The sequence below is a fragment of the Balaenoptera borealis genome (assembly GCF_965194805.1).
Source record: "Balaenoptera borealis genome assembly, chromosome: 15".
In the NCBI taxonomy this organism is placed as follows: Eukaryota; Metazoa; Chordata; class Mammalia; order Artiodactyla; family Balaenopteridae; genus Balaenoptera; species Balaenoptera borealis.
Window position 1 is genome coordinate 12,420,989 of NC_138871.1, and position 24,002 is coordinate 12,444,990.

At 57.2% G+C, this 24,002-nt stretch overlaps 1 protein-coding gene and 2 long non-coding RNA genes across 6 annotated transcripts in view; 1 reads left to right on the plus strand and 2 right to left on the minus strand.

The window, feature by feature from the left end:
* The window catches only part of PSD4 (pleckstrin and Sec7 domain containing 4), a 36,682-nt gene extending 19,208 nt beyond the window's left edge, over nucleotides 1-17,474 (plus strand). For 3 of the 4 annotated variants that reach the window (XM_082357817.1, XM_082357819.1, XM_082357818.1), the window contains 16 exons: nucleotides 1,023-2,108; nucleotides 3,214-3,339; nucleotides 3,637-3,715; nucleotides 4,207-4,588; nucleotides 8,069-8,278; nucleotides 8,727-8,807; nucleotides 8,944-9,056; nucleotides 9,271-9,329; nucleotides 9,490-9,579; nucleotides 10,633-10,676; nucleotides 11,047-11,207; nucleotides 12,268-12,338; nucleotides 12,430-12,593; nucleotides 13,120-13,264; nucleotides 13,547-13,690; nucleotides 15,211-17,474. In XM_082357817.1, the coding sequence (XP_082213943.1) occupies nucleotides 1,023-2,108; nucleotides 3,214-3,339; nucleotides 3,637-3,715; nucleotides 4,207-4,588; nucleotides 8,069-8,278; nucleotides 8,727-8,807; nucleotides 8,944-9,056; nucleotides 9,271-9,329; nucleotides 9,490-9,579; nucleotides 10,633-10,676; nucleotides 11,047-11,207; nucleotides 12,268-12,338; nucleotides 12,430-12,593; nucleotides 13,120-13,264; nucleotides 13,547-13,690; nucleotides 15,211-15,468 (3,213 nt within the window). In that variant the 3' untranslated portion in view covers nucleotides 15,469-17,474. The remainder of the gene's footprint in view (nucleotides 1-1,022; nucleotides 2,109-3,213; nucleotides 3,340-3,636; nucleotides 3,716-4,206; nucleotides 4,589-8,068; nucleotides 8,279-8,726; nucleotides 8,808-8,943; nucleotides 9,057-9,270; nucleotides 9,330-9,489; nucleotides 9,580-10,632; nucleotides 10,677-11,046; nucleotides 11,208-12,267; nucleotides 12,339-12,429; nucleotides 12,594-13,119; nucleotides 13,265-13,546; nucleotides 13,691-15,210) is intronic. The other variant, XM_082357816.1, reaches the window with a different exon arrangement.
* Nucleotides 8,181-13,707, minus strand: LOC309612323. The gene is made up of 3 exons (XR_014235087.1): nucleotides 13,623-13,707; nucleotides 12,244-12,420; nucleotides 8,181-8,267 (listed from the first exon to the last, which is right to left on the minus strand). It is a non-coding gene; the product is annotated as an uncharacterized lncRNA (long non-coding RNA).
* LOC309612330 lies at nucleotides 12,886-13,563 on the minus strand. The gene is made up of 2 exons (XR_014235096.1): nucleotides 13,486-13,563; nucleotides 12,886-13,049 (listed from the first exon to the last, which is right to left on the minus strand). It is a non-coding gene; the product is annotated as an uncharacterized lncRNA (long non-coding RNA).
* Nucleotides 17,475-24,002: the final 6,528 nt, after the last annotated feature.

Sequence of the window (24,002 nt, forward strand, 5' to 3'; positions counted from 1 at the left end):
AGGGAAAATAAAAGCTGTGACGTGGTCTGGGGTGCACTTAATACAGGAAATGCGTGCATAGGGCCTGCGGACTTAACCTACACTTCCTGAGGGCCAGTTACCGAGGGAAAACAGGTCGAGTTATGAGTTTCACAGTGTCCACAGCATCAGAACAAGCCAGTTGTTCTGAAGAAGCAGGGCCACCCCGAAAGCCCTGTAACCTGGGGACCACGTGCAGGGGATGGAGATGCATGCTTCTAGCAAATGCCCCACGAGAATCCTTGGCTGCATCCGATTAGGCCCGGCTCAGAGTGCCAATGTGGCTGATGCAGCGGGCAGCTCTGAGCAGGTGTGGGGCGGCCCCAGCTCCCCGCTCCCCAGAGGGCAGCCGCCTCCTCCCCGTGCAGCCCAGGTCTGCCCCGTGGGCTGAAACATCCTCCTGAGCCAGGCTGCGTGGCTGGAACTGAGAACTGGCCAGTGAGCTGTGGTGAGGATGCAGGCCCCAAAGACAGGAGCCTTGGGAAGGGGAAACAAGACCAGCTGCGGCCTTCCTTTCCTGGCTGCCTGCTTCTCCCTCGAGTCTGTTCCATTCCCCTCACCTCTGGCCCATATCTGTTTGGCTCCCACGTACATTGGTCTCCCCATCCTTCTTTTGGTTTGCTGCTACCTTCCCGCTATTTTGAGACATTTCCACCTTCTGCACCTGCTACCAACCATCTTAGCCTTGACCTTCTCCAATCCAGGGTCCCCAAAGAAGGGTCTGGCTTGCCCAGTTCATCTCTTTCAGCTCAGCCACTCGGGCCACCCTCAGCCAACAGATGAGTGTCTTTGGGGCGGGTGCCGCCCTAGCGTGAGCAGTTGCAGTTGTGGGTCAGACGGCGTGTATGGTACCCTCCTCATCCCCCCAGGGCTGCGGAGGGCAGCGGCCCTTGGCCCGGGCTATGGATGTGGCAGGCACTCGAAACCACATGTAACTCACGGGACGTGTGCTTCCAGGGGCTGAGAGCCCCGTGCTAACCTGCCTTTGCTTTGGGTACTTCCAGGGTAGATGTGGGGTCCCAGTCACCCCCCTGGCCAGTGCTCCCTCTAATCTACACAATGGGCTTGTGAAGGCGGATGCTTTTGGGGACTCCTGTGCAGCTTGCACTCTGTGGATGATGGGCGACGACGGACTCTGTGAACACCCCAAACCCATGGAATTTCTCGACATCTATTTGGGAGACCACACGCAGCTCCACCCAGGAGCACACCTGAGAGAGACACGCGGCCACCCTGACCCTCTCGAACCTTGCGGGGAGCAGACCTGGGCCTCTGACCCTCCTGATTCCACGAGGCGAGATGTTCATCCCAGGGGCTCCAGCCCAGAGCCCACGCATCCGGGGAGCGGCTCTTCCCAGGAGGGGGCAGGGCAGAAAGCAGCATCCCCCGGGTCACCCCGGGACAGCCATCCTCTGGGGAGCCCAAGCCAGAGCCAGAGCACGTCCACCCAGGTGGTGTTCTGGGCGGGCATCCTGCAGGCCCAGATGTGCGTCCTGGACCTGGAGGAGGAGCTGGAGAAGACGGAAGGGATCAGAGCTGAGCTGAGATGCTGCCTCCCCACGGCGTCTCCCGACCTCCCCGCTTTACGCTCCAGCCCGGTGGGACCCCGGGACTCAGGCCTCCACCCCAGCCCACCCGTGGACGTGCACGAGGCCTCGGGGGAAGATAGCAGCGGGCCTGAAGGGGAGAACCGGAACCCGGCATGGCCAAGGGAGGGCGTGCCAGACTTGTCCCCGGAGTGGGGTCCCGAGGAGGAGAGCATATTCTTTGACAACCCCCTCTTCCTTGAGAGCCCTTCCTTGGACCCCAGTGTGTCTGAAGCACGCTTTTCCTGGGGGTTCTCAGATCCCTGCGCAGATGTGAGGACCGGGCCCCGGAGCCCGCAGACCCTGGAGCCCTCACCCCCAGGAGGCAGCGTGCTGTGGGAGCTGGGCAGTGAGCCGGATCTGGGGGAGAGCACAGTGGATTCCAGCGGGCACGCCACACCGCCATTCCCTGTGCCCACCTACAGGCTGCACTCCTCCTCCTGGGCTGTGGTGGGCACCACCGAGGGGGCTCCCGCAGCACCTCCCGGCCAGGAGGAGAGCGAGGTAAGCAGAGCCCTGGGAACCAACCCCAGGCTGTGCGTGGGGACACGGAAGGAAGGGCCTTCCTCTGTGGTCACCAGGCCCAGAACTCTCTTCCCAGATGCTGGGGCCTTTGGGGATCCTGGAGCAATAGAGCAGAAAGTCAGGCCCAGTGTGGCCTTCAGAATTAGAGGAAATTTTACAGGCGCCGTGATGTCAACTGAACATGATGGCAATTAACGTTAAGGCACAGATGTCTCCCCTCTCGCCAGCTCCAAGGGGCTGCACGTGGACACATTTGGAGAACAAATAGCTCCTCCGGTTGCGGCGTGTTCCAGGCCAATCTCGGGCTCTCCCTCTCCCACCTCGAAGACATTCCCAACTGTAACAGGGCAGGGGTCAGCCTGCTGGGGCAGGGGTGAGCCTGCTGGGGTGACCTCTGCCCCTGGTGGGGAGGCGTCTGCTTTAAGAGGCCTCTCTTCTGGGGAGAGATTGCAGCATTTTGTTACTTTTAGCTCACCATCTTTCATTGTATCCAGTGTCACCCGAACAGGCCCACGTGACAATGGCAGAGGTCTTGATATCAACTAGCACGAGCTGTAGGGACAAGTTACGTGAGCACATTTTTCCCAGGGAGGCCTCTGCGTAAGAGATAAGGAAACTCAAGATGGCAGAGCAGGGCTGTAACTTTCTAATCTCTGTGGTCCCAGAGAACAAGGGGAGAGCTCATAACCAGAGCAGCTCTCTCAGCCGACCCCGAGATCAGAGGACTGGGGTCCCTGTGCAGGGCAGCTGTGCCTGTGTCCTGTGATGTGCTTTCTGGGGCCTGGTTGCTCCAGGGCCCCGGGAGTCCTCAGAGGGAGGCCTGGGAGGCCTGTCCTGGGAGCTGGCCGTTTGCGCTCATCTGGGAGGGCAGGGCCCAGCCCAGTGCCTGGGGGCTGTCACCCTCTCTACAGCACAGCCCCTCCTTGGGCAGATGCTGCATGAGACAGGGCCATCTGAGCAGCCGGATAAGAGAAGACTAGAAGTCAGTGAACATGCATGAGGCCCCAAGGCTGGAAGGGTGTCGGGAAGGCCCTGGGAGCAGTTTCCCTTGGGCAAACCTCTCTCTTCTCCTTTTCTTTCCTAGACTCCTCTGGGAGACAGTCTTGCTCCTGCCCGATCTGCAGCATCCTGGGTGGACAAAGCATTGACCTGGGAAACAGAACGTGTGGGATCTGATGCCAGCCCTGCCACATGTCCTGTGCAACCTTGGGCAAGTCACTTCCCCTCTCTGGGCCTCAACTTTTCCATCTGTAGAGAAGGAACATGAAGCCAGTGATTTCCAGGGCCCAGCACCAGCACCCCTAGGATGTGGGTCCCATCCGGGGTGCCTCTTCTGAACTGAGGCCCAGACCAGGGTGTGAGGTCTGGGTGGGAGGACAGCAGGGAGAGGGGGGCCCTGTATACTCATGGTCCCTCTTCCCTCCCTCTCCTCCCCTGTGCCTTCACTGCCCCCTTCACCTCTCAGTGCCTCCAGGGCTCACAGATGCCTCTGTGTCTCTCTCAACAGGCTCTGCCAAGTCTCGAGGGCTGGCAGACCAAGGACGTTCCTTCCTGGCCCCAGGGGCCTCTTCGCCCCCAGGACAGAGGTGAGATCCAATATGGGGTCTGGGAAATTGGGTGGTTGGAGGCTTTGGCATCTGGAGTGGGGACAGAGAGCGTTCCCCAGGGGTGTCATTAAGGAGTCCCCTTGTTTTGTGTTGGAGCCAGACAGACTTGGGCTTAAATCCTGCTTCTGCCTCTGTGACTTCATCAGTACAATGGGTTTTAGAATACTCATCTCATAGAGTAAATGAAGAAATGTACAAAAGTCCCAGCCTTTTGGATGCCTGGGTCTCAGTGGTTTAGCAAGCCCTGAAACCCCGGTTGCCTTGGGGCTGAAGTTTTGGGAGTCGTCTGCCCACTGTCCCTACGTGTGGTGGGTCACTGCCCGACGAGGGACAGAATGTGCAGCTCCAGGGAGGGGCCCCGGGACAGGGGAGCTGCTGGGGGTGGCAGCCCAGGCTGTTCCCTGGCTCTGCCCCTTGGCCCTCAGCCTGCCCCTCGTCCCGTGCCAGCTTCACTCTACACTCTTCCTCAGGCGACAGGCACGCAGAACGTGCCCAGGACTCTGCTCCCTGCGCCGCGTCCCCCGGCCCCTGGGGGAGCCCAGCCTCTTCGCCGGAGCCGAGCAGCCCTGAGTCTGAGGCCAGAGGCCCCAGCCCCCGGCCCAGCCCCCTGTCCTCCCAGGAAGGCAGCTCGCAGCTCTGCAGCCACCCCCCGGGCAGCGTTCTTCCCACGTGGATGCTAGATACTACCAGCCCTTCATTCCTGGAGACGGATGGGGCAGAGCCAAGTTCCCTGGAGAAAGAGAAGGCAGGAGAGGCCCCAAGCCCAGGGAAGGAAGTAAAGAGTGAAGGCCCAGCCAGGACTGCCGAGTCTGGAGCCAGCCAGCCTGACGTACCCTTGACTTCTACAGAAGGGTGAGTGTCGTTCTAACCACCCTCTGCCTCCTAATTATGCAGGCATTTAAGAATACCCGGTGTGATTCTTTTCCCATATAAGTTCCTCCAAAATATTGAGTAGAGTTCCCTGTGCTATACAGTAGGACCTTGTTGTTTATCTATTTTATATATAGTAGTGTGTATATGTCAATCCCAAACTCCTCATTTATCTCTCCCTGCCCCCCAACCCTTTCCCTTTTGGTAACCATAAGTTCGTTTTCTATGTCTGTGGGTCTATTTCTGCTTTGTAAATAAATTCATTTGTATCCTTTTTTTTTTTTTTTTTAGATTCCACATATAAGTGATAGCATATGATATTTGTCTTTCTCTGTCTGGCTTACTTCACTAAGTATGATCATCTCTAGGTCCATCCATGTTGCTGTAAATGGCATTATTTCATTCTTTTTTTTATGGCTGAGTAATATTCCATTGTGTGTGTGTGTGTGTGTGTGTGTGTGTGTGTGTGTGTGTATATACACACACATACATACCACATCTTCTTTATCCATTCATCTGTTGATGGACATTTAGGTTGTTTTCATGTCTTGGCTATTGTAAATAGTGCTGCTGTGAACACTGGGGTGCATGTATCTTTGCAAATTCTAGTTTTCTCTGGGTATATGCCCAGGAGTGGGATTGCTGGATCATATGGTAACTCTAGTTTCTTAAGGAACCTCCATACTGTTCTCCTTAGCGGCTGTACCAATTTACATTCCCACTACAGTGCAGGAGGGTTCCTTTTTCTCCACACCCTCTCCAGCATTTGCTATATGTACACTTTTGGACGATGGTCATTCTGACTGGAGTCAGGTGACGTGAGAAAAGCACATTGGGACTTAACATACTAATATCTATTAAGCCAGGATTATATGACTGAAGGGTTTGGTAGCACAAGAAACCAAAGAGCAGACAGTCATACACGTGGGGCAGGACTTGAATGTGTCGAGGCAGAGCCAGGGAGACGTGTCCACGGCTGGACACCAGGAGAGGACCGGGGGTGGGGGCGGTGTGCAGCGAACCTGACCTGACGAAGGTCATGTGCCGGGAAAAATGGGGGTCATGCTAGGCAGGTCTGGGGAGAGGGAAGGTCAGAGCTTGTGATGTGGGGATGACATGCCGCTTTGAATTTGAGGATGTGTCTGGGAGGCCCAGGGTGCTGACTCGGGTCTCAGGGGAAGCTGGAGCAGCAAGGAGAGGTTGGATTGGGACCAAAGGAACGGTGGATCTTGGGGTCCATAGCAGGACTAAGTAACCCTAGAATTGTGACCAGGGGTAGGAATAGTCCAACTGGAAAACCATCCTAGATGTCCACCTGCCCCAAGGATGCTGCATGAAGGCTGTCAGCCCCTAGGATCTCTACATGGGGAAGGGGTTTTGTTGGCCAAATTGTGGTCATATGAAAGAGACCAGGGGAGACAAGTGATGGTTCAGGTCGTGGACCTAGTGTTGGACTAACTGGAAGGTTAACTCCACTCCCATCTCGAAGTCATTGGGTGATGGTGAACCTCAGGCAGTGCCAGAAACCAAAGAAGCCTCTTCCTTCTGCAGCTGGAAAGCTACACTGTCCCTGAAGAAGTTCAGAGTAATCAGAAGAGTCTCTAGGTGTCTAAAAAGAGAGGGTTCATGATACCAAAAATTGAAGTTAATTCAACCCCAAATAAAAGTAAAATCACCTAAAATGAGAACCATACTTTCATAGTAAATAATGAAAAAAGGTTTAACTGATGCTTTTCTTGGTAAATGACACTAAATATTACATAAGTAAATTTATTTAATCTTATATTTAATACGCTATAGGAGATTAATTTTCCTGGCCTAATTTGGTGGCCCAATGAGATGTCTTTCATTCATCCTTAACTTTCACAGTGAGGTCATAAGGGTCTATTTAATTTATCATTTTATTTTATTTTTTTATTTTTGGCTGCCCTGAGGTGGCATGTGGAACTTCCCCAACCAGGGATCGAACCTATGCCGCCTGCAGTGGAAGTGCGGAGTCTTAACCACTGGACCACCAGGGAAGTCCTATTTTATTTTATTTTATTTTTATTTTATTTTATTTAATATCAGCTTTATTAAGATATAATTCACATACTATACAATCCATCCATTTAAAGTATACAATTCCATAACAATTTATATTTGCCCTGTAGGGTTTTTTTCCTCAAAGTGCCTTCCCATCTAGATATTATTTTAGTAACAACACTCACTGACTAGGTCATTTTTGTAAAAGTATTTGAGGGCTTTGTCAGCTGATAATCTTCAGTAGCTCTCTTTAGATGTGACAAGCATGTCATTATTGTTATTTTCTCCTCTTCAGTTGTTCAGTGGACTAACTCTTCCCGTTCCTCACTTGTCAGTGGCTTCCCAGGTGATCCCTGGAATCTTCCAGCATCACTTTCATGGACTTCATAAAATCCTTTTTGGCAAGATTTGTAATTTCACTTTTCAGTTGGCTTCCATTACGTTTGCCCTGCCTTGTTGGATGTGGATGAACCTCAGGAAGCAGTGAGAAGTTACCAGCAAAGACGCTGACCCAGTTGGGGGCAGAGATATACATTTGTGTTAAGTGGAAAGGGCTGTCAAGTGCAGCCGAATTTTATAAGTGGGTAGTCTGTCGGTGAACATGTTCATACTGTGATAAGTTTTGCTTATCTGTACAATCCCTGACTGCAGTAACCTGGATGATGACCATTCCACTAACGAGGATACCCCAATACCTGGTTGCAATGTTGCAGGGAAAACGCAAGAGTCAGGGAGAGATTGGGCCGGGTGACCCCTGAGATTCTGAGTGTCCTCTGAGTCTACCGTGAGAGTTGCTGGGGCCTGTGCACCCTCTGTAGGGCACCATCCAAAGCCCCTGCTGGAAGGCCCCCTTCTCTACCACAGGGCTGCCGATACGGGAAGGCAGGGGTTGGAAACCACCTGTGGCAATCCCAGCTGTCAACATTCCTAAAGCCGGTCTCGCTTTCCGTTCTTGCTTCACCCTTGCACCTTCCTTGGCTCCAGATCTAGGAGTGGAGGCTGGAGGCTGGAGCTGGGGGAGGGGAAGGGGGGCAAGGAGGCATGATGGGGAGGGCAGGACAGGTGAGGGGCACAGGTGGCTGCTGACATTTGGGGAGGTATTCCCACCCCTCCTTGGGACGGACTAAACACCACTGGGGTCTTCAAAGGGCTGCACCTGCCACCTGAGGAAGTGCTGGTACCAAGCTCGGCTCCAGCCCTTGCTAGCTTTGTGTGAATACTGCCCTCTCTGGGTCCTCCTGGTGCCCAGGTCAGGCCAGGCAGGCTGTGACCCTGCCTATTCCCCGGGGGAGGCCCTGGTCCGGCTCTTCCCCGGCCACACGAGGCCCTGGAGCTCCAGCTCCTGCCCTGAGCTCTGGGCGTGGACTCTGGGCACACCCGCCCCTACGACTGACCCCAAGGACGCTTGACCCAGAGCCCCTTTGTATCCATCCCAAGCGGGAGTCTGAGGTCACCGATGGACTTTCGCAGGCCTCCTGAGAGCCCCGTGCCCGAAGCGCAGCCCCCAGAGGAAGGCCAAAGGCCCCCAGCTGGAGACAAGCTGGCGAATGGCGTCAGGACCGACAAGGTGGCCTGGAACTTGGCCTCCCGCCTCTATCGCCTGGAGGGCTTCCGGAAGTCCGAAGTGGCCGCTTACCTGCAGAAGAAGTAAGGGGCTTTGAGCCTGAGCGAGGCCGGAGGTCGAGTCAGGAAGCGGGGGAGCAGCCGGTGGGCTCCCTGCCCGCCTGTGGCCCTCCGGCCCGACCACTGACCTCTCAAGCCTTCGTTCCTGTCCCGTCCACTGCACCCCTCTCCCCTTTGCCCCCAGACCCTTGCCATGCCTGCCTCTTCCTCTTAGTCACACTTGTGTCACCCTCGACCCCTGCTTAGAGCCGCCAGACCCGGCGACCTGCCTTCCCCCCACCCCAAACCCCTGTCCCTCCCACTCAGCATCGGATGGGGTGCCAGTGCCCTCTTGGGAACTAGGGTCCAGCCCGGCTGTGCCTTTCCCTTGATCTCACCCCCCAGCCCCCGTCAGGCCCCAGGATATGTACAGGCCCTGGGGCCCCCAGTCCAGAACCCCAAAGCAGGCTTCATCCCCACTTTCCCTCCACAGCAACGACTTCAGCAGGACGGTGGCTGAGAAGTACCTTTCCTTCTTCCAGTTCGGAGGCCAGAGCCTGGACCGTGCGCTCCGGTAACACCTGGGGGCCTTCTCTGGGGAGGAGGGAGGGATGGTGGGGGGCAGTGGCACCCCCAGCAGAGGCTGGAATCTGATTGGCCCTGAGCTCTGGGGCTGCTGGGCTCTGCCTGGACTCTGGACCTCCTTCCAGGGGCTTCCTCCACGCCCTGGTGCTCAGTGGGGAGACCCAGGAGCGGGAGCGGATCCTCTACCAGTTCTCCAAGCGCTTCTACCACTGCAACCCTGGGCTCTTCTCCTCAGTAGGTAGGGAGACGCCGGCCCTTTGGGGGGACCGGGGAGAAGGATGGCAGGGAAGTGTCCCCAGTCTGCTTGGGGGTTCACCGGGTGGTGGCTGGTGGGATTGTGTTTGGGGGGGGGCTCTGGGGGGCCCAGAAGCATTTGGGGGTCTCCCCGCCCAGGGTGGGCAGAGGAAATGCAGGAGTCCCAGTTCCAACGAGCTTTCTCTCTGGGGGGACAGACTGTGTGCACACCTTGACCTGTGCCATCATGCTCCTTAACACGGACCTGCATGGACAGGTGAGAGCCTGGGGGGTCCTGGAAAAGGGGAACCGAGGCCTGGGATGGGGGGTCAGGGAGGGCCCTGGGGACCTGGGGAAGGTTCGGAGTAGCTGGCCGGGGGTCTTTCTGTTGGGGTCGGGCATGTGTGCCAGCGACCCCCCTCTCCACATGGCCACAGAACATTGGGAAGAGCATGAGCTGCCAGGAATTCATAACCAACCTGAACGGCCTGCGGGACGGTGGGAACTTCCCCAAGGAAGTGCTCAAGGTACGGCACGGGGGCTGCTCAGGGCCTGGAGCCTTGGCTCTTTGTCCCAAGGGGAACGTGAGCTCATGCCTGGCTTTGCCGAAACATCCTTGAGAGGACAGGCCTTCCTTACCGAAGGGAACTAAAAGTGTGGGCCCCGGGCCAGCAGTATCAGCATCACCTTGGAATTTATTAGCTTGTGTGAATACACAGGCCCCCCGCCCTGGACCTACTGAATCAGAATCTCAGGCTGGGCCCCTACAATGTTCTGTCATGCTTCTGGGTGATTCTTAGGCCTGTGAAGTCTGAGAAGCACTGGTTTTTGGTTCTCAGGGCAAAGCTTCAAGTGGTAAAAGTCTAGAGCTAGGATTCGGGAGCCAGAGGTTCCAGAGTTTGGATTCTAGTCTTGGGCAGCTCACTCCTTGGCCAAGGCAAGTTCCTCCGGGGCCAGTGACCATGTTACAGGGTTGTTATCACAACCTGCTTAGCCCAGGGCCTGGCCCACAGTCTGCTTTCCTAAGCAGTTAGAGCATTTATTCTTTTGTCTAGTCAGTGAACATTAATTGAACACTTACTAGGTGCCCGGTGCCCCACTAAGGCGTGGCCAGGGCTACAAAAGCCAGCCAGCCACATTGATGTGAGTACTCTTGGTCATATCATTTCAAAGTCGCAGCACCTCGTTTATTCATTCACTCACCGTACACTGACTGCCCCTGTAGTCAGCTGCTCCTGTAGCGTCAGATCCCTCTGGGCAGGATGGTGTGTGGGTGATTCGTTTCCCCTTCAAGGGAACTAGTTCAGGCCTCGCTAAGCTCAAGTAAGGACGAGGATTGCTTTGATCATCCTTGTGTCTCTAGCTCCCAGCACAGCGCTCGGCACACGGCAAATGCCCCGTACATTGCTGCACGTGTGCGCGGACGCGCGGGTGCGTGGGCTGCCTCCTGCTCGGGGCAGAAGGGCAGCTGCATCGGGGTGGGGGCGGCAGGCTGCAGCATGCCCGTCCTACCTCTGCCAGACAGAATGTGCGCCCCACGGCCCGAGGCTCCCGGGCCCACCTGTGTGTTTCTGTTCCAGGCCCTCTACTGGTCTATCCGAAGCGAGAAGCTCGAGTGGGCCGTGTAAGTGAGACCCATCTTTCCTCCCCTCCCTCTCCCCTGCCCTCCCTCCACCCACCCACCTGAGTTGGAGAACTCGGGCCCCTGGACAGTGCTCCCCTCTGCGTGGGTGGAGCCGGAGGCGGGGCAGCGGGCCAGTCTCAGAAGAGGGTGCAGTGGGCCAGGGAACACCTGGAGGAGCCAGAGGTGGCGAGGGTGTGGGGATGATAGGGAGTGATGGGTTGCCTTTGGCGGAGGGCTTCTTCGGGGGTGGGGGGTCCTGAGGTGTGGCTGCCCACCAAGAGAGAGAGGATGGGGGTCCTGAGGTGGTGGTGGGCACCTCCTGATGGCCTCTGGCCGGTCAGCACCCCCAGCCTGATTCTCTGATGTCCAGGGATGAAGAAGACGCAGCCAGGCCCGAGAAGGCCCGGCCGTCTGCCCTGGCTGGCAAGATGAGCAACCCCTTCCTCCAGCTGGTCCAGGACCCCACGGTGCCCACCTACAAGCAGGGCATCCTGCCCCGGAAGATGCATCAGGATGCGGATGGCAAGAAGAGTGAGTGTCTGCCTGCTGCCATGCGGGGGCATCTGTGTGCCCGTGAACGGGGGGGTGTGTGCAAGTGCCGTGCTCAGGGACACCGTGCAGAGAGACGGCACGGGCGGAGGACAGGCAGCCCGTGTTCCTTCCTCAGTGCTGACCGTGAACCGGGGTCTGTGTAATGTGCTGGGGGCTGGGGGAGGGGTGCAGAGACAAGACAGACCTAGGGACCCCCCCCACCCCGAACCCCTGTGCTAGGGTGGGAATTAGACAAGCACACCAGTGTCTGGGATAAAAGGAAGAAAGAGCTGCGTGGTGTAGGGAGGCCTCCATCGAGTATGGGGTGTGGAGGAGGGCAAGGTTTCTGTTTTTGTTTTGGGGTGGAACGTGGGGGACAGGATAGTTAAGGCTTCTGGGACGCAGTGGTCTCTGAGCTGAACCTTGGAGGAAAAGAGGGTCTGATTATTTGTAGTTGGGCAGAGGGATCCCCACTGAGAAAAGAGCACGGGGCGTGTGAAAGAGGATGGCGTGAGGTGCATCGGGCCTTATCCTGCAGACTGTTGAAGGCTCTGGAGCCGGGCAGCCACGTGACCAGCGCAGGAATGGGATCCCAGATGGGCTGGGGTACGGTGACCAGCCAGGGAACTGGCATTTGGCTGTGAGAAGCCACATGAGCAAGGGCAGGAGGTGACCGTGGGGAAGCAGGCCTTCTGCCCTAGCATCTGAGCCCCTGGGCCTCTCTGGATGGGACCAGAAAGATGTCTGAGAAGAGCTGTGCTTCTGGGCGGGGTGGGGGGGGGCGTGTTTGGAGTCAGGATGGTCTGTATGAGCGTCGGCTTTTGTGGTTGTTTGTAAATAGTTCTGTTTTGGTGTCTAAGAGTGGTTGCCCATGTGTGAGACACGGTACTGCCTGTTTGTGATCGGTTGTGTTGTGTTGTGTCGGTGTGCTTGGGCATGTTTCTCTACACCCTGGGGAGGGACTGGAGTTGGTGGAGGGGAAGGGGGGTGGGGGACAGTGTGTGTCTGAGGGTCCGGAGGGGGGGCCACCACCCACCTTTGTGTTCTGCTCCTGGGGCAGCGCCGTGGGGCAAGCGCGGCTGGAAGGTGCTCCACACCGTCCTGCGAGGGATGGTCCTCTACTTCCTGAAGGTAGGGAGGGAGTCTGCACCCGCGACGGGCAGCACGGGGGGACGAGCAACTGATGCAGACCTCTCTTCTGAGCCCGTGTGCCCTGTGGCAGGGAGAGGACCACGGCCTTGAGGGGGAGAGCTTGCTGGGGCAGATGGTGGACGAGCCGGTAGGGGTGCACCACTCGCTGGCCACTCCCGCCACCCACTACACCAAGAAGCCGCACGTCTTCCAGCTGCGCACGGCCGACTGGCGCCTCTACCTCTTCCAGGCACCGTAAGTTTCGTGGCGGGGAAGTGGCAAGCGGCAAGGCCCCAGCTTTCCTCCCTGACCCCCCTCTCATCCTCTGACGGCTACGGGCCCCGCCCTGGGGGGGGAGGTGCCGTCCTGACCAGGCCACCTGAGATGGGCTGCTGGCCGGGGTCCGGCTACAGCTGGAAGCGGGGACTTCCTGCTTCCGTCCCCTGCCCTTGGCCCACTCCGCCACTGCACCACCTCTTCCCTGAAAGTCCGACTGAGCCTCCCAGTTCCAAACAGAGGATTCCAGGAAGTCACTAACACTCGATCATTTCTTGGCATTTGATATAAACTCTATTGCCTTCCCAGATTTGCCTCTTTGTCCGCTGAGAAAAACCACAAGCGGCGGTCAACCACCTCGGCCAGTGGCGGGACTTCTGGCTTTTGTCGGCTCGCAGTCCTGAGCTGCTGGGCTGCTGTGCTGACCACGGGAGGCTGGGGGCGGGGATAGGTGATAACACCGGACTCTGTGGTCCTGGGGACAGACGGCCACCTCTCCCTGCAGCACTGCCCAGGAGATGACTTCCTGGATCGCGCGCATCAACCTGGCCGCCGCCACGCACTCGGCGCCGCCCTTCCCCGCCGCGGTGGGCTCCCAGCGCAAATTCGTCCGGCCCATCCTGCCCGTGGGCCCCGCCCAGAGCTCCCTGGTACGGCCCGGGGGAGGGGCGGGATGTCGCGCGGGAGGGGGGTGCACCCCGGAGGACTAGGAGGGACATGAGAGGCTGTGCAGCTGGCCTAGGAAAAGGGCTGGGGAGGGGGAGGGATGGGCTGAACCCCTAGGCCCGGGATCGGGGATCGAGCTGTACACCTGGGCCCAGGAACGGAGGCGGGGGAGGGGGGTGTTGGGGGGGATTCTTGGGCTGCCCACCTGGGCCCAGAACGGAGTTGCAAGGCTTGGAGCAGCTTCCCCCACTGCCTCCCGCTCCCAGGAGGAGCAGCATCGATCCCACGAGAGCTGCCTGGATGCTGCCTCCGACGACCTGCTGGATCTGCAGAGAAACTTACCGGAGCGGCGGGGCCGCGGCCGAGAGCTGGAGGACTACCGCTTGCGGAAGGAGTACCTGGAGTACGAGGTGAGGTGCCCGCGCCTCACCTTCCGCCTGGACCCTCTGCCGCCCTCTCGTGGCCGTGGCCGTCCCTGCAGCCTTGGCTCAGGGCAGGGGGAGGTGCTCCTGGGAGAACACGGGGTGCTGTGTGCGCTGTCTGCGCACGAGTGTGTGCACACGCGTGCGCAAAGTGTGTGTGTCCGTGTGCACTCGGGCCGCTTCCCTTCTTGTCCTGGGGGCACATAGCAGCTGTTTGTCTGGAAACACTCTTAGGGAATGTTATTTTCATACATGTTTTTTCTCCTAAGAGTATATTTGGCTTTTCCTACATTGAAGGGAAAGCTATATTTTAACAGAAGTATTTCTCCTAATACCTACCTAATAATAATAATAGGCAATATTTCAGAAGCTTGCATTGCATGGATTATCTTATTATCTAACCACTCTGGGGGTAGGGGCGGTGATCCTCATTTTACAGATGAGGAAACTGAGGCACAGAGAGATTAAGCGACTTGTCCAAACCTGACACATTTTCAAGAGACTCCAATTACATCCGTGCCTCGTGTATGGTCATAACTAAGGAATGACCTTTATTAGCTCTCTGATCGATGCTGAGATATTTTTTCCCACCCAACACCCACCCTGCACCCAAATTCAGGAGGAGGGTAGGTGAGGGGCAGTGTGGGAACAGAAGGGGTCAGAGGCCACCCAGGGGCAGAGAGGGGAGAAGGGAGCGTCAGTGTCACCTCCTGGCTGTGCCCACCGGCCCTCGCGCTGCCCTCTCCCTTTCTTTCTGGCTTATCCCTTTGTCGCGCTGGCTGCATCCATGGCTGGGAGCGCGTCACTTCCCAGAGGCCCCGGCGTGTGGCCGATAGGACCCAGCTCTGCCCGTAGCATTCCAGCCTCTCCCTACCACTGACTGACCAGCTGGGACCTTTAGCAAGGCCCACCCCTCCCTAGGCCTCACTTCCCTCTTTACAAAGCAGAGCAGTGACTCCCACCCAACCTCCCAGGGCTGGGTTGAGGATCCAGCAGGCTGGAGGGTGGGAAAGCACTAGGTAAACTGGGAACTGTAGCCGAAGGATGCTAGTTACAGAGGCCCAAGGAGTGTTAAACAGATGAGGGTAGTTAACGTCATACTCTCCAGATGCCAATTGTTAAAACGGCACACAGACTCAATTAGGGTTGAGTACAGATGTGTGCTGTTTGTGTACAGTGCTGCACAGATCTCGGGCCTAGCGGGTTACGGATCTTTTAGTGTCTCAGCGATGTAACGTGCTCCAGAGATGTCAGTTACAGCACTACACGGGGTTGGCTGTTAGACCAGGGCTGGACTTACAGGTGTAACTATAAAACACCCAGGGCACGGCAGGGTCTGCAGACCCGGTTGCTCAAGCAGATGCTAGCCTTTGGCCCGGCGCTCTTTCTGCAGGAGTCTTTATCGCCATAGCATCATTCACATGTGAGCTGTCTGTCCCTCACGATCCCAGGCCCCTCCCGACCTGGAGCCAGGGTGGTGCTAAGGTGGCGGGGCCCGTGTGTTGCAGAAAACCCGTTACGAGACCTACCTGCAGCTGCTGGTGGCCCGTCTGCACAGCCCGTCGGATGACCTGGACCTGTGGGAAGAGCAGCTGGGGAAGGAGGCCGGAGACCCGCAGGAGTCCAAGCCCAGCCTGAAGAAGTCCCACTCCAGCCCGTCCCTGCACCTGGATGAGGCCCCCACCACGGCCAAGGTCAAGCGCAACATCTCAGAGCGCAGAACCTACCGGAAGATCATCCCCAAGCGGAACCGCAATCAGCTGTGAAGCGGGTGCCCCCTCACCGACTCTGCCCCCCACGGCCTGGGGTGGATGTGGGATGAAGCCCCGAGGAAGAGCCTTGTCTCAGCGGGTGCATGATGGTGATGAGGCCCCGCCCCTCCCCCCGCTGAAGGACAGCCTTGCTTCCCTGTGGTCCTCCTTCCCTCCCTCGTACACAGGAGTTTTCCTAATACTGCTGCCCCGCCCCTGGCTGCTCCCGAGGGCGATGGGAGGTCAGGAATTTGGCTCCACTCCCACAGTTCATCCCATGTCACCCTCCATCCCTTCAGAAACCACAGCGGACACCTTTCCCAGGCCTGCGGGCAGCTCAGTGCTTATTTGAGAGTCAGAGTGCTCGGGGATCCCCGGCCTCTGGGACAGAGGCTGGGGCAGCAGAGCCCTCTGGGCAGACAAGCTAGGGGAGCCTCAGCCCTGAGGGTGGTCTTGCTCTGGGAATCACGTGGCCTGCTGGGAGAGGTCCTGGGAGACCCCAACCAGGCCCCGCCCACTGGGGGGACAGCCTTCTGAGTAGGGGCAGGGATGCGGCGAGTTCAAGGGCTCAGTGAGGCTGACCCTGGGGCCCCGGCCTTTGTCTCCTCTCCCACACATCACCCACTCGCAGTGGGCAAACGAGAGAGGCCCTGCCTTCCACGGCCAATTGCTGATCATCAGAGCAGAGCCAATGGCGGTCAGTGAGGGCCGGAAGGGGTGGCGGCCTCCAGAGCTCGGTGGAGAGCCCTGGAACGAGGGGCCTCTGCCTCCCCAGAGCAGGGAAGGAGTTCTCTCCGGGTTCAGACCCTAGGGAGGCTGAGGGTAAGAGGTGGTGACACATTCGCATCCCCTGGGGGCTCTGGAGAGTTGGGGGTGGGGCGGGTGGAGGCCTGTCTCCCTTCCCACACACCCCTTCCCTGAAAGCTCCGTTCCCGAGGGGCTCCAGGACCCTTCCGGACCCCTCCCCTGCCCCAGCCTGCTCCCAGGGGCCTTTGCCACCCTGCCTGGGAAGTCCGCTCGTGCTCCCTCGGGCTGGCTCCCAGCTGGGCTGTTCTCTGGGGGAGGTTCCGGGCCCTCACGGACCTGAGGCTCTGCCTGTGGGAAGGAGGCTGGGCTGCAAGGACAGCCACCATTGTCTCTGTTCAGCCAAGTGTGCGAGCAGGCGGCCCGCCAAGAGGGGCCTCTCCACTGCCCGCCTGCTGGCTGACGCACGGCCCCTCCGGCCTTCCTGCCAGCCCTGTCCTCCCCTTCATGCTTGTAACCAGCCTGGAACTCCACCAGGTGGGGCTGGCACTTGGGGGCCACGGCCGGGGCCCAGGGCCGGGCCACACACCCAAAGCGTGCACAATAAATGCCAACAGAGAAGGAGGTGTGTACGAGTGTAGGGGGAGGGGAGGGTCAGTCAGTTCCGGGCAGCTGGGGCCACCTGCAGTGTGGCAGGCCGCATCCCCCTTGCCGTGTGTGCATGTGTGTGCGTGTGCATGTCTGTGGGCATGTATGTAACACACTGAGCATGTGCAGGAGTCACATATGTAGGCTGTCACAGCTGGAGGGGAACTCAGAATCATTTACTTATCCACTCAAGTGTTCATTCTTTCATTTCACAAGTAATATTAGCTACCTTTTATGGGCCAGTACTATGGGATTCAAACACGGATTAAGCACAACCCTGGCCTCCAGGAGATGACCATCCTGCTCTCTGGTTCCCAGTTGGCAGTGTAGAGACACGCTGGAGACATTCCCATCCTACACCCAGGGATTCAGATACAGTAGGTCTGGGTCAGGGACACCAATAGGTATTTTTAAGACTCCCTGGGCAACTCTTGATGTGCAGTGGCAGTTAACAGTCACGGCAGAGTCCGGTCGTCTCATTTGATTGAGGTGGGAGCCTAGCGCCAGGTGGACGTGACTTGGCCCAGGAGCGATGCTTACAGGCTGAATGGCCGTGAGTGGGTTATTCGACCTCACTGACCTGTATGCTTATTTCTAAAACCCGAATAAAAGGCAGAGGTTTGTTTGCATGGGTGCATGTGTGTGACATTTCCATGCTTCTTTGCTCTTGTAGAACTGGCATCTCCCTTTCCCCCCGGGCATGTGAGGCCTTCAGAGCCAGGTGACCGTGGCTGCCGGGTCCCCCTCTGGCCAGTGCTGCCCAGGCCCCCGCTGGCCTGGAGGCCTGGGGAGCTGGAGATGGGTTGTTGGGCTGTGGTTATGACATGTGACCACCAGGGGGCGGGCTTGCATCTTCTAAGCCTGGGCGGCCCAGTTGTCCAGCCACAGCTGTGCTCCCGGAAGAACAGGAAGTTAGGGTGCCCCCCCTGCCCCCCCCCACCAGAACCAGGCCCTTCCACTTCCCCAAACCCACAGTGGCCCAGCCAGGCCTCCCACCATCTAGGGAGGTCTGATCCAAGCAAAGGGTTGGGACTTTGACATCTTCCTGCAGATGGAGAGGAAGAAGTTTCTGGAGCCTTATGGGGACAGCCTAGAACTCCCTACAGAACTGTCCCAAGGAACCTACAAAAATGGAAACCAAATGAGTCCCCAGTCCCAGGCCTGGGTATGGAACGGATCAAACCCCACGGGCCTAGACTCACCTCGTCTCCACCCTACTCTTCTTTCCCACTCAGCACTGGGTTGGTCCATATCTTCGCAGGAGAAGGGGCTGGGCACAGGTTCTTGGTGAACAGCTCAGACTCCATAAGGCTGGTTGAAGTTTGCCCTCAGTTCCTCCTTTCCCACCTAGGGAGTTCAGCTAACCAGGAGATACCCCAGATGTAACCTCTTCCTGGTCTCTCAGCATCTCTGCTCCATCTGGTTTTCTGCTGAAGACATTCATTTGTTTGTTGTTTGCCAGGCACCAGGGAGGAGTTAAAATCATTAGGGCCCGAGGCCTGGGTCCTTTCCTCTGGGGGCTCCGAGCCAGATGGAAACAAGTGGGGCGTGTCCTGCTCGGCAGGAGCTGGGCTGGAGGGTTGAGGTGGGATAGAGTGAGAGACACACGGTGGTCAGGGTGGGCCGAAGCTGGATCGTAAAGGACCTGGTGTGCAGCCCAGGAGGGTGGGTTTCCAGCAGAAGAGTGACGGGCTCATGGCTTGGGAGATAGTCTGGGAGTTTGGCTTTAAGAAGATGGAACGACTTGAGTAAGTGAGCCTAGAATAGGGTAGATTATGGCCTGGAGATGTTTTATACTATGCATGCAAATTTTCTGTAAGTCTAAAATAAAATGGGGGGGGGGGGAAGAGAATGCCCTGGAACCTTGGCACAACCTGGCCATCCACATCTGGCCACATCCCTCTCCCTTCCCCCGACCCCCCAACTTGCTTGCTGCCCGTACTTAGGGGGTTTCCTGAATGCCACACTCTGAGTAAGGGCCCCTTCCCACCGCCCCCTCTGCCAACACCTTTGCCTCCAGCTATCCTGCATCTAACTGGCCCCCATCTCTACCTGTTCCCTGCCTTCTGAGGAAGCGATGCTCCCTGCATTCCTGGAACTGACCCGCCCCCCACCACTCGTGCCCACACCCCTCTCCCTCCCCATGTCCTGCCTACCCTGACCTCGCCCTCAGGGGTCCCGTTTGGGTTTTCAGCCTATGCTCTACCCCTTCATTATCTTTCCTCGCAAACAACTTGAAGTATCGCCATCATGAGGAAAAAGAAAAGCCTGCATTTGACCATCTGATGCCTGTAGCCGAGATCCACGGATGTGTGGTCTTTGCCAGCCCTTTCCCTCCCTCCCCCGGTCCCGTTCACACCTGGCACGTTGGCCTCCAGCCACTGCTCCCCACTGATGACCCTCAATCATCAAATCCAAAGTCTTCCCAGCTTCCTCACCTCTCAGCGACCCTCGGCCCCAGCTGCCCCCTGACCTGTGGAACCTGCACGAGGCCCAGTGTGATCCGGCCAGTTTGTTAGTTTCTTGTGCTTCCATTTGCTTCTCTATAAAATGCGGATAATAGCACTACTTACCTCACAGAGTCCTTGTGAGGATTAAGTGAAATTATGCACGTAAACAGCTCAGAACAATGCCTGGCACAGAAGGAAAGCCTGTTAGCTATTAGTACCGGCCTTACTGGCCTTCCTCAGGCACCCTCCCGCCTCTGGACTCCGGTTTACATTCTGCCCTCAAACGTGGCGTCCTGCTCCGAGGCTGGGCCTCTGCGCTCAGCTCTCCCTCTGCCTGGACTTTGTAAGTGACAGATGTAACCTCACATGGGCTTTAGCAGAATAGGACATTGTTTGGCTCCAGTAACTGGACAGTCTGTGTCCAGGTCGGGCTCCACACTGAGCCAGGAACCTGTTTCTCTCTTGCTCCCAGGCCTAGGAGGGCAGGAGCAACCCTCACGGTACCGAGGTGGCCCCAAGAGCTCCCAAGACTCCCTCTTCTTGGTACAAATCTGGCGCGCAGAGAATATCTGCTCGTTGGAAATTTCAAACTCAAGTCCAGGGTAGGGTGTCTTTGAGCAGCATACCTTGGGCCATGTGCCCACCTCTGAGCCAATCACTAGGGGCCTAAGGTAATCAGAGGCCTCCTTCCGAGATGGGGGTGGGGTGTGGAGGCAATGCCACCCAAAGGATGGAGACTGGGACCAGCTGCTGAGCAATTCGGAGTGCTAGGACTGGGAAGAGGCAAAATCCATTGCCGTCCACATGCCATCTCCTCCGTGAAGCCTTCCTTGAGTCTTTCTAGCCCCGGTATTCCCTATCACATCAAAGCCTAACTTTCTACACCCCTCCCCTGCCCTCCCCTCCTGTCTTTCCTGTCTCTTTGCTCCCAGTAGAACATAAACCTCCCAAGGGCGGGAACAGGGCTGGTTGTTTTCCATCGTATCCCAGGGCCTGACTCCTGGTGTCGAAAAAGGTAAATCTCAAAACTTTATCCTCCCTGGGCTTCCGGTACTCCATGTTCTCCTGGTTCGTCTTCTGCTTTCTTGCATGTTCTTTTCTGTCTTCCCTCCGCTTGTCACCTCCCCCCTCCGCCCAGCCTGAACTCAGCCTTTTCCCAAGGGGGACTCTCAGAGATCTCACCTGGCTGACCACAGGGCTGTCGCTTTAGCTTCTGGGAAAATCCTCCAAATCTAAGCTCTCAGTCCTGATCTTTGCTCTGAATTTCAGACCTGGAGTTCTGTCTGCAGGACGTGGTCCCTCAACAAATCCTCCTGGAAATGGTAAATTTCTGTACAGATGTTACTGATTACACGGGAGAGTGAACTTAGGATCATCTCCCCTAAACCTGTCCCCGGCTGACTCCCCTTTTCTATGAATGATTCTGTGACAGGTCGTCCATTGCTTTGAAAGACAACATACCAGGATGATGAGGAGATTTGAGCCAGATGGGCCTTTGCTTCACCTTGGGTGTCAGGTAGAAGCTTCTGATTTTCTGGATCTCTTTGTCCCCATCTGGTGTGACACAGACAGGGTGGGGGGGAGGTACATGCACAGAGAGGCGCTGACTCCCTCACTGAGCGAATGAGGCCTGGTAAGTGACCGTGACAACCCTTTCACCTGGCCGCTGAGAGACTCCAGGCCAATGTGCAGCTCAGGTGCAGCCGCTCAGGACCCACTCTTCCACCCATTCTATATTTTCTGTGCTCCTGATGCTTTATTTCTTATTTGTATTTCACTAATTTATTGCATGCATTTCCTGTGAGCTGTCTCAAATCCCCTCTGGAACAAGGTGGGAATACATTAATATTTAAAATAAAATAAACAAAATGTCAGCTTGTGTGTGTGTCTTAGGCTGGAAATTCCTTAAGGGCAGGGACCATGTCTGTTTATATAGCACCTGGCACGGTGTCAAATGGAGGCTTAACAAATGAATTTTGATGAAGACGAGAAAGAAGCTGCCGGCACGAAGATACAGAAGTTTGGATCTCACCCTCAGGCCAGACCTCATCCAAACCCCCTTTTCGCAAGGGGTAACCTTCCTCAGGCCCCAGCCAAATTCCCACCTTGTTCCTGATCATCCAGATTCCCCGTAACCAACCCCGCCCTCACCCACACTCCGCTCTCACAAATGCTCCCCTTTTTCCCCAGTCACCCCTCACTCAGGTCTTCAGCCCAAAACGCCCAGCCCACCCTTCTACTCTTTCACCCCGTGCCCCAGCCCCGCAGGCCCAGGCTGGGCAGCAGCGTGTGGTGCTAGGAGATGCCACCGGCTGAGTGTTTGAGGTGCCAAGGCACGCGTAGGGCCCTCCAGCCAGGCGGGGACCTGGCAGAGGGAGGGGAGGGGATAAGGTGCTTCAAACCTCCAGATGCAGCAGTTAAAAAGAGGACAGAGGCAATGATCCTTCAAATTGCCACATCTGTATAATCTGCCTTTTATTTTCTGCTTCATGAAGTTTTATTTCCCATTATTTATTCACCTCCCCTTCCTCCCCTCCCCCACCTCTGCTCCTCCTTAGCAGGCGACATGCTCAGATGGGCCCCGAGCCTTGGCCTGGGTCTCCGCCCACCCCCGCCCGGCTGCTGGGAGAAGGCACCTGCTCGCCCTCCGGTGACTCCCTCTCCTCTCCCCATCGTTGTGTTCCAGCCCCTAAATGCCCCTCCCTCCCTCCTCCAAGGAGAGCTTGGTGGAAATGTGCATGGGGGAAGGGGTCACAGAGGTGAGGCCTGTCCCCAAGGTCCCGGTCCCTGTAACCACCCCGAGCCGGAGCTTATGGCCGGGAAGAACCCAGGAGATGGAGGTGTCGAACTCCCAGCCAGGTGGTGTCTCCACCCCACGTGCCATCCACCCGCCTCCTCTCCCGGGCCTCTTCCCGACCCTCTCTACCCAGGACCCTCTTCATCCTCTCTTCCCTCCAGTTCTTGGACCTGTGGTCAGGGAGCTGGGCTGGCCCCAGCCTGGTGCAGGGGGTTATTGAGATGGGGAGGAGGGGGACCAGCCAGGATTGCAGGGAAGTGAGCTTTTAGAGGCCCTGAGCATCCCCTCACGCCCCCCACCCCCGACCCCGCTCCCACTGTAGGAACAAAGATGCAGCTCAGAGAAAGACCCGGGCCATCAGGTTCTAGTTAGTCATGGGGGGCGGGGGGAGGCAGGCCCACAGTGGCTGCAGTGGGGTGAGAGGGTGGGAAAGGGCGCTTACGTTGTGAGTCTCCTCGACATTGAGTCTTCTTGCCTAGCGCCTCCTTAGCCCTCCGTGGGACACAGGAGCTCAGGACAATAGCCCTTTTTCAGGCCCGAGGTTGAGGGTTTGCAGTCGGTGTTCTTAGAGGCTGCTTCTTGAAGAAGCTATGGATGCTCAAGGAAGGCCTGGGAGGGGCATGCGGGATTTTGCAAATCTTACCTGAAACTGGACAGCACTTTATATCACCTCTCTTTTGGCTTTTCTCCCTTTCCCATCTTGCCCTGTACTGACTTTTATAAAAGTCTCATTTTTTTTAATAAAAGCTCTGATGTTTCTTGTTTTTATTTTGGGTGACGGTGGTGGTGGTATAAATCCTGTCCAGTTCATCTTGTTTTCTTCTAGGTGCCTATCACGGGGTCTGGCACAGAACAGGTGGTTTATGACCTATTTCTGAATGAACGAATGAATCAATGAATGTGAGTCAGTCTCAGGCCCCAGACTGTATTAACTGTGGCGAATTCACTCGCTCGGGTTTCTGATTTCTGTCCCAGCCTGGAATCCTCTGGAAGCCTGGCTTTAGCCCAGCCAGCTGAGGCAGGACCCCAGGGCCCTGGGTGGGTGGGTCACAAGAAGCCAATGCCCCCACCCCTGACCCCAAACAGAGACCGGATTCCACATATGGAAATATGGTGTTTGCCTGATGGAAAATTACCAGGGGAATTTGGGAGAAAGAGGGCTTCATACCTGAACCAGCCAGATGAGTCTCGTAATGCCTTTCACTGCCCAGGTGACTACTGAATCACGATGTTACGGCTGGACATCACTCTGGCCCGAGCCACGCATTTTACGGCCAGGGAAGCTGAGGATTTCCCTGGGGTTGCCAACCGGGAGGCGACCAGGGCAGGGACACAGCCCCACACCCAGGCCTGAGCTCGGGAGCAACGCCGTCCCCCAGGGGGGTAAACAGAGGTGTTATGATGACCATAACTAACAGCTCCAGGGACACCACAGCCTCAGCCCCTACAATGGCCGGCGAGCAGCCCCTTCCCTCATCGTCATCATCAGCAAAGAGGGTGGCTCTGGGGAGGGCGTGACTGTACTTTCAACAAGTAAAACCTCAGTCCTCACCGCGGCCGAGAGGCCTTGCCCCACTTCCTTCTTTCTTACCCTCTACTCTTTCTCTTACTTCTTCCCTTTGATGGAGAAGTAAGTTTCCATTCAGACCGAGCTCACCCGTATTGATGAACAATGCCTTTGCCGCAGCAAGGTCCCCTGGGGAGGCATGTGGGTGGGCTGGGGGATGCTCTTTGGGCCGCGCCCCCGGGGGTGCACTCTTCTCCCCAGGGGGTGTATGGGGGGGAACCAGCGTTGCCCACAGCTGGGGGCCTCCACTCAGGGCCCCCCAGGAGGCAGGAGCAGGACGTGAAAATTGGGACCTGATGGCAGTGGAAGGGTGGGGTGGAGGGGGATGTGAGTTCCCAGGCCT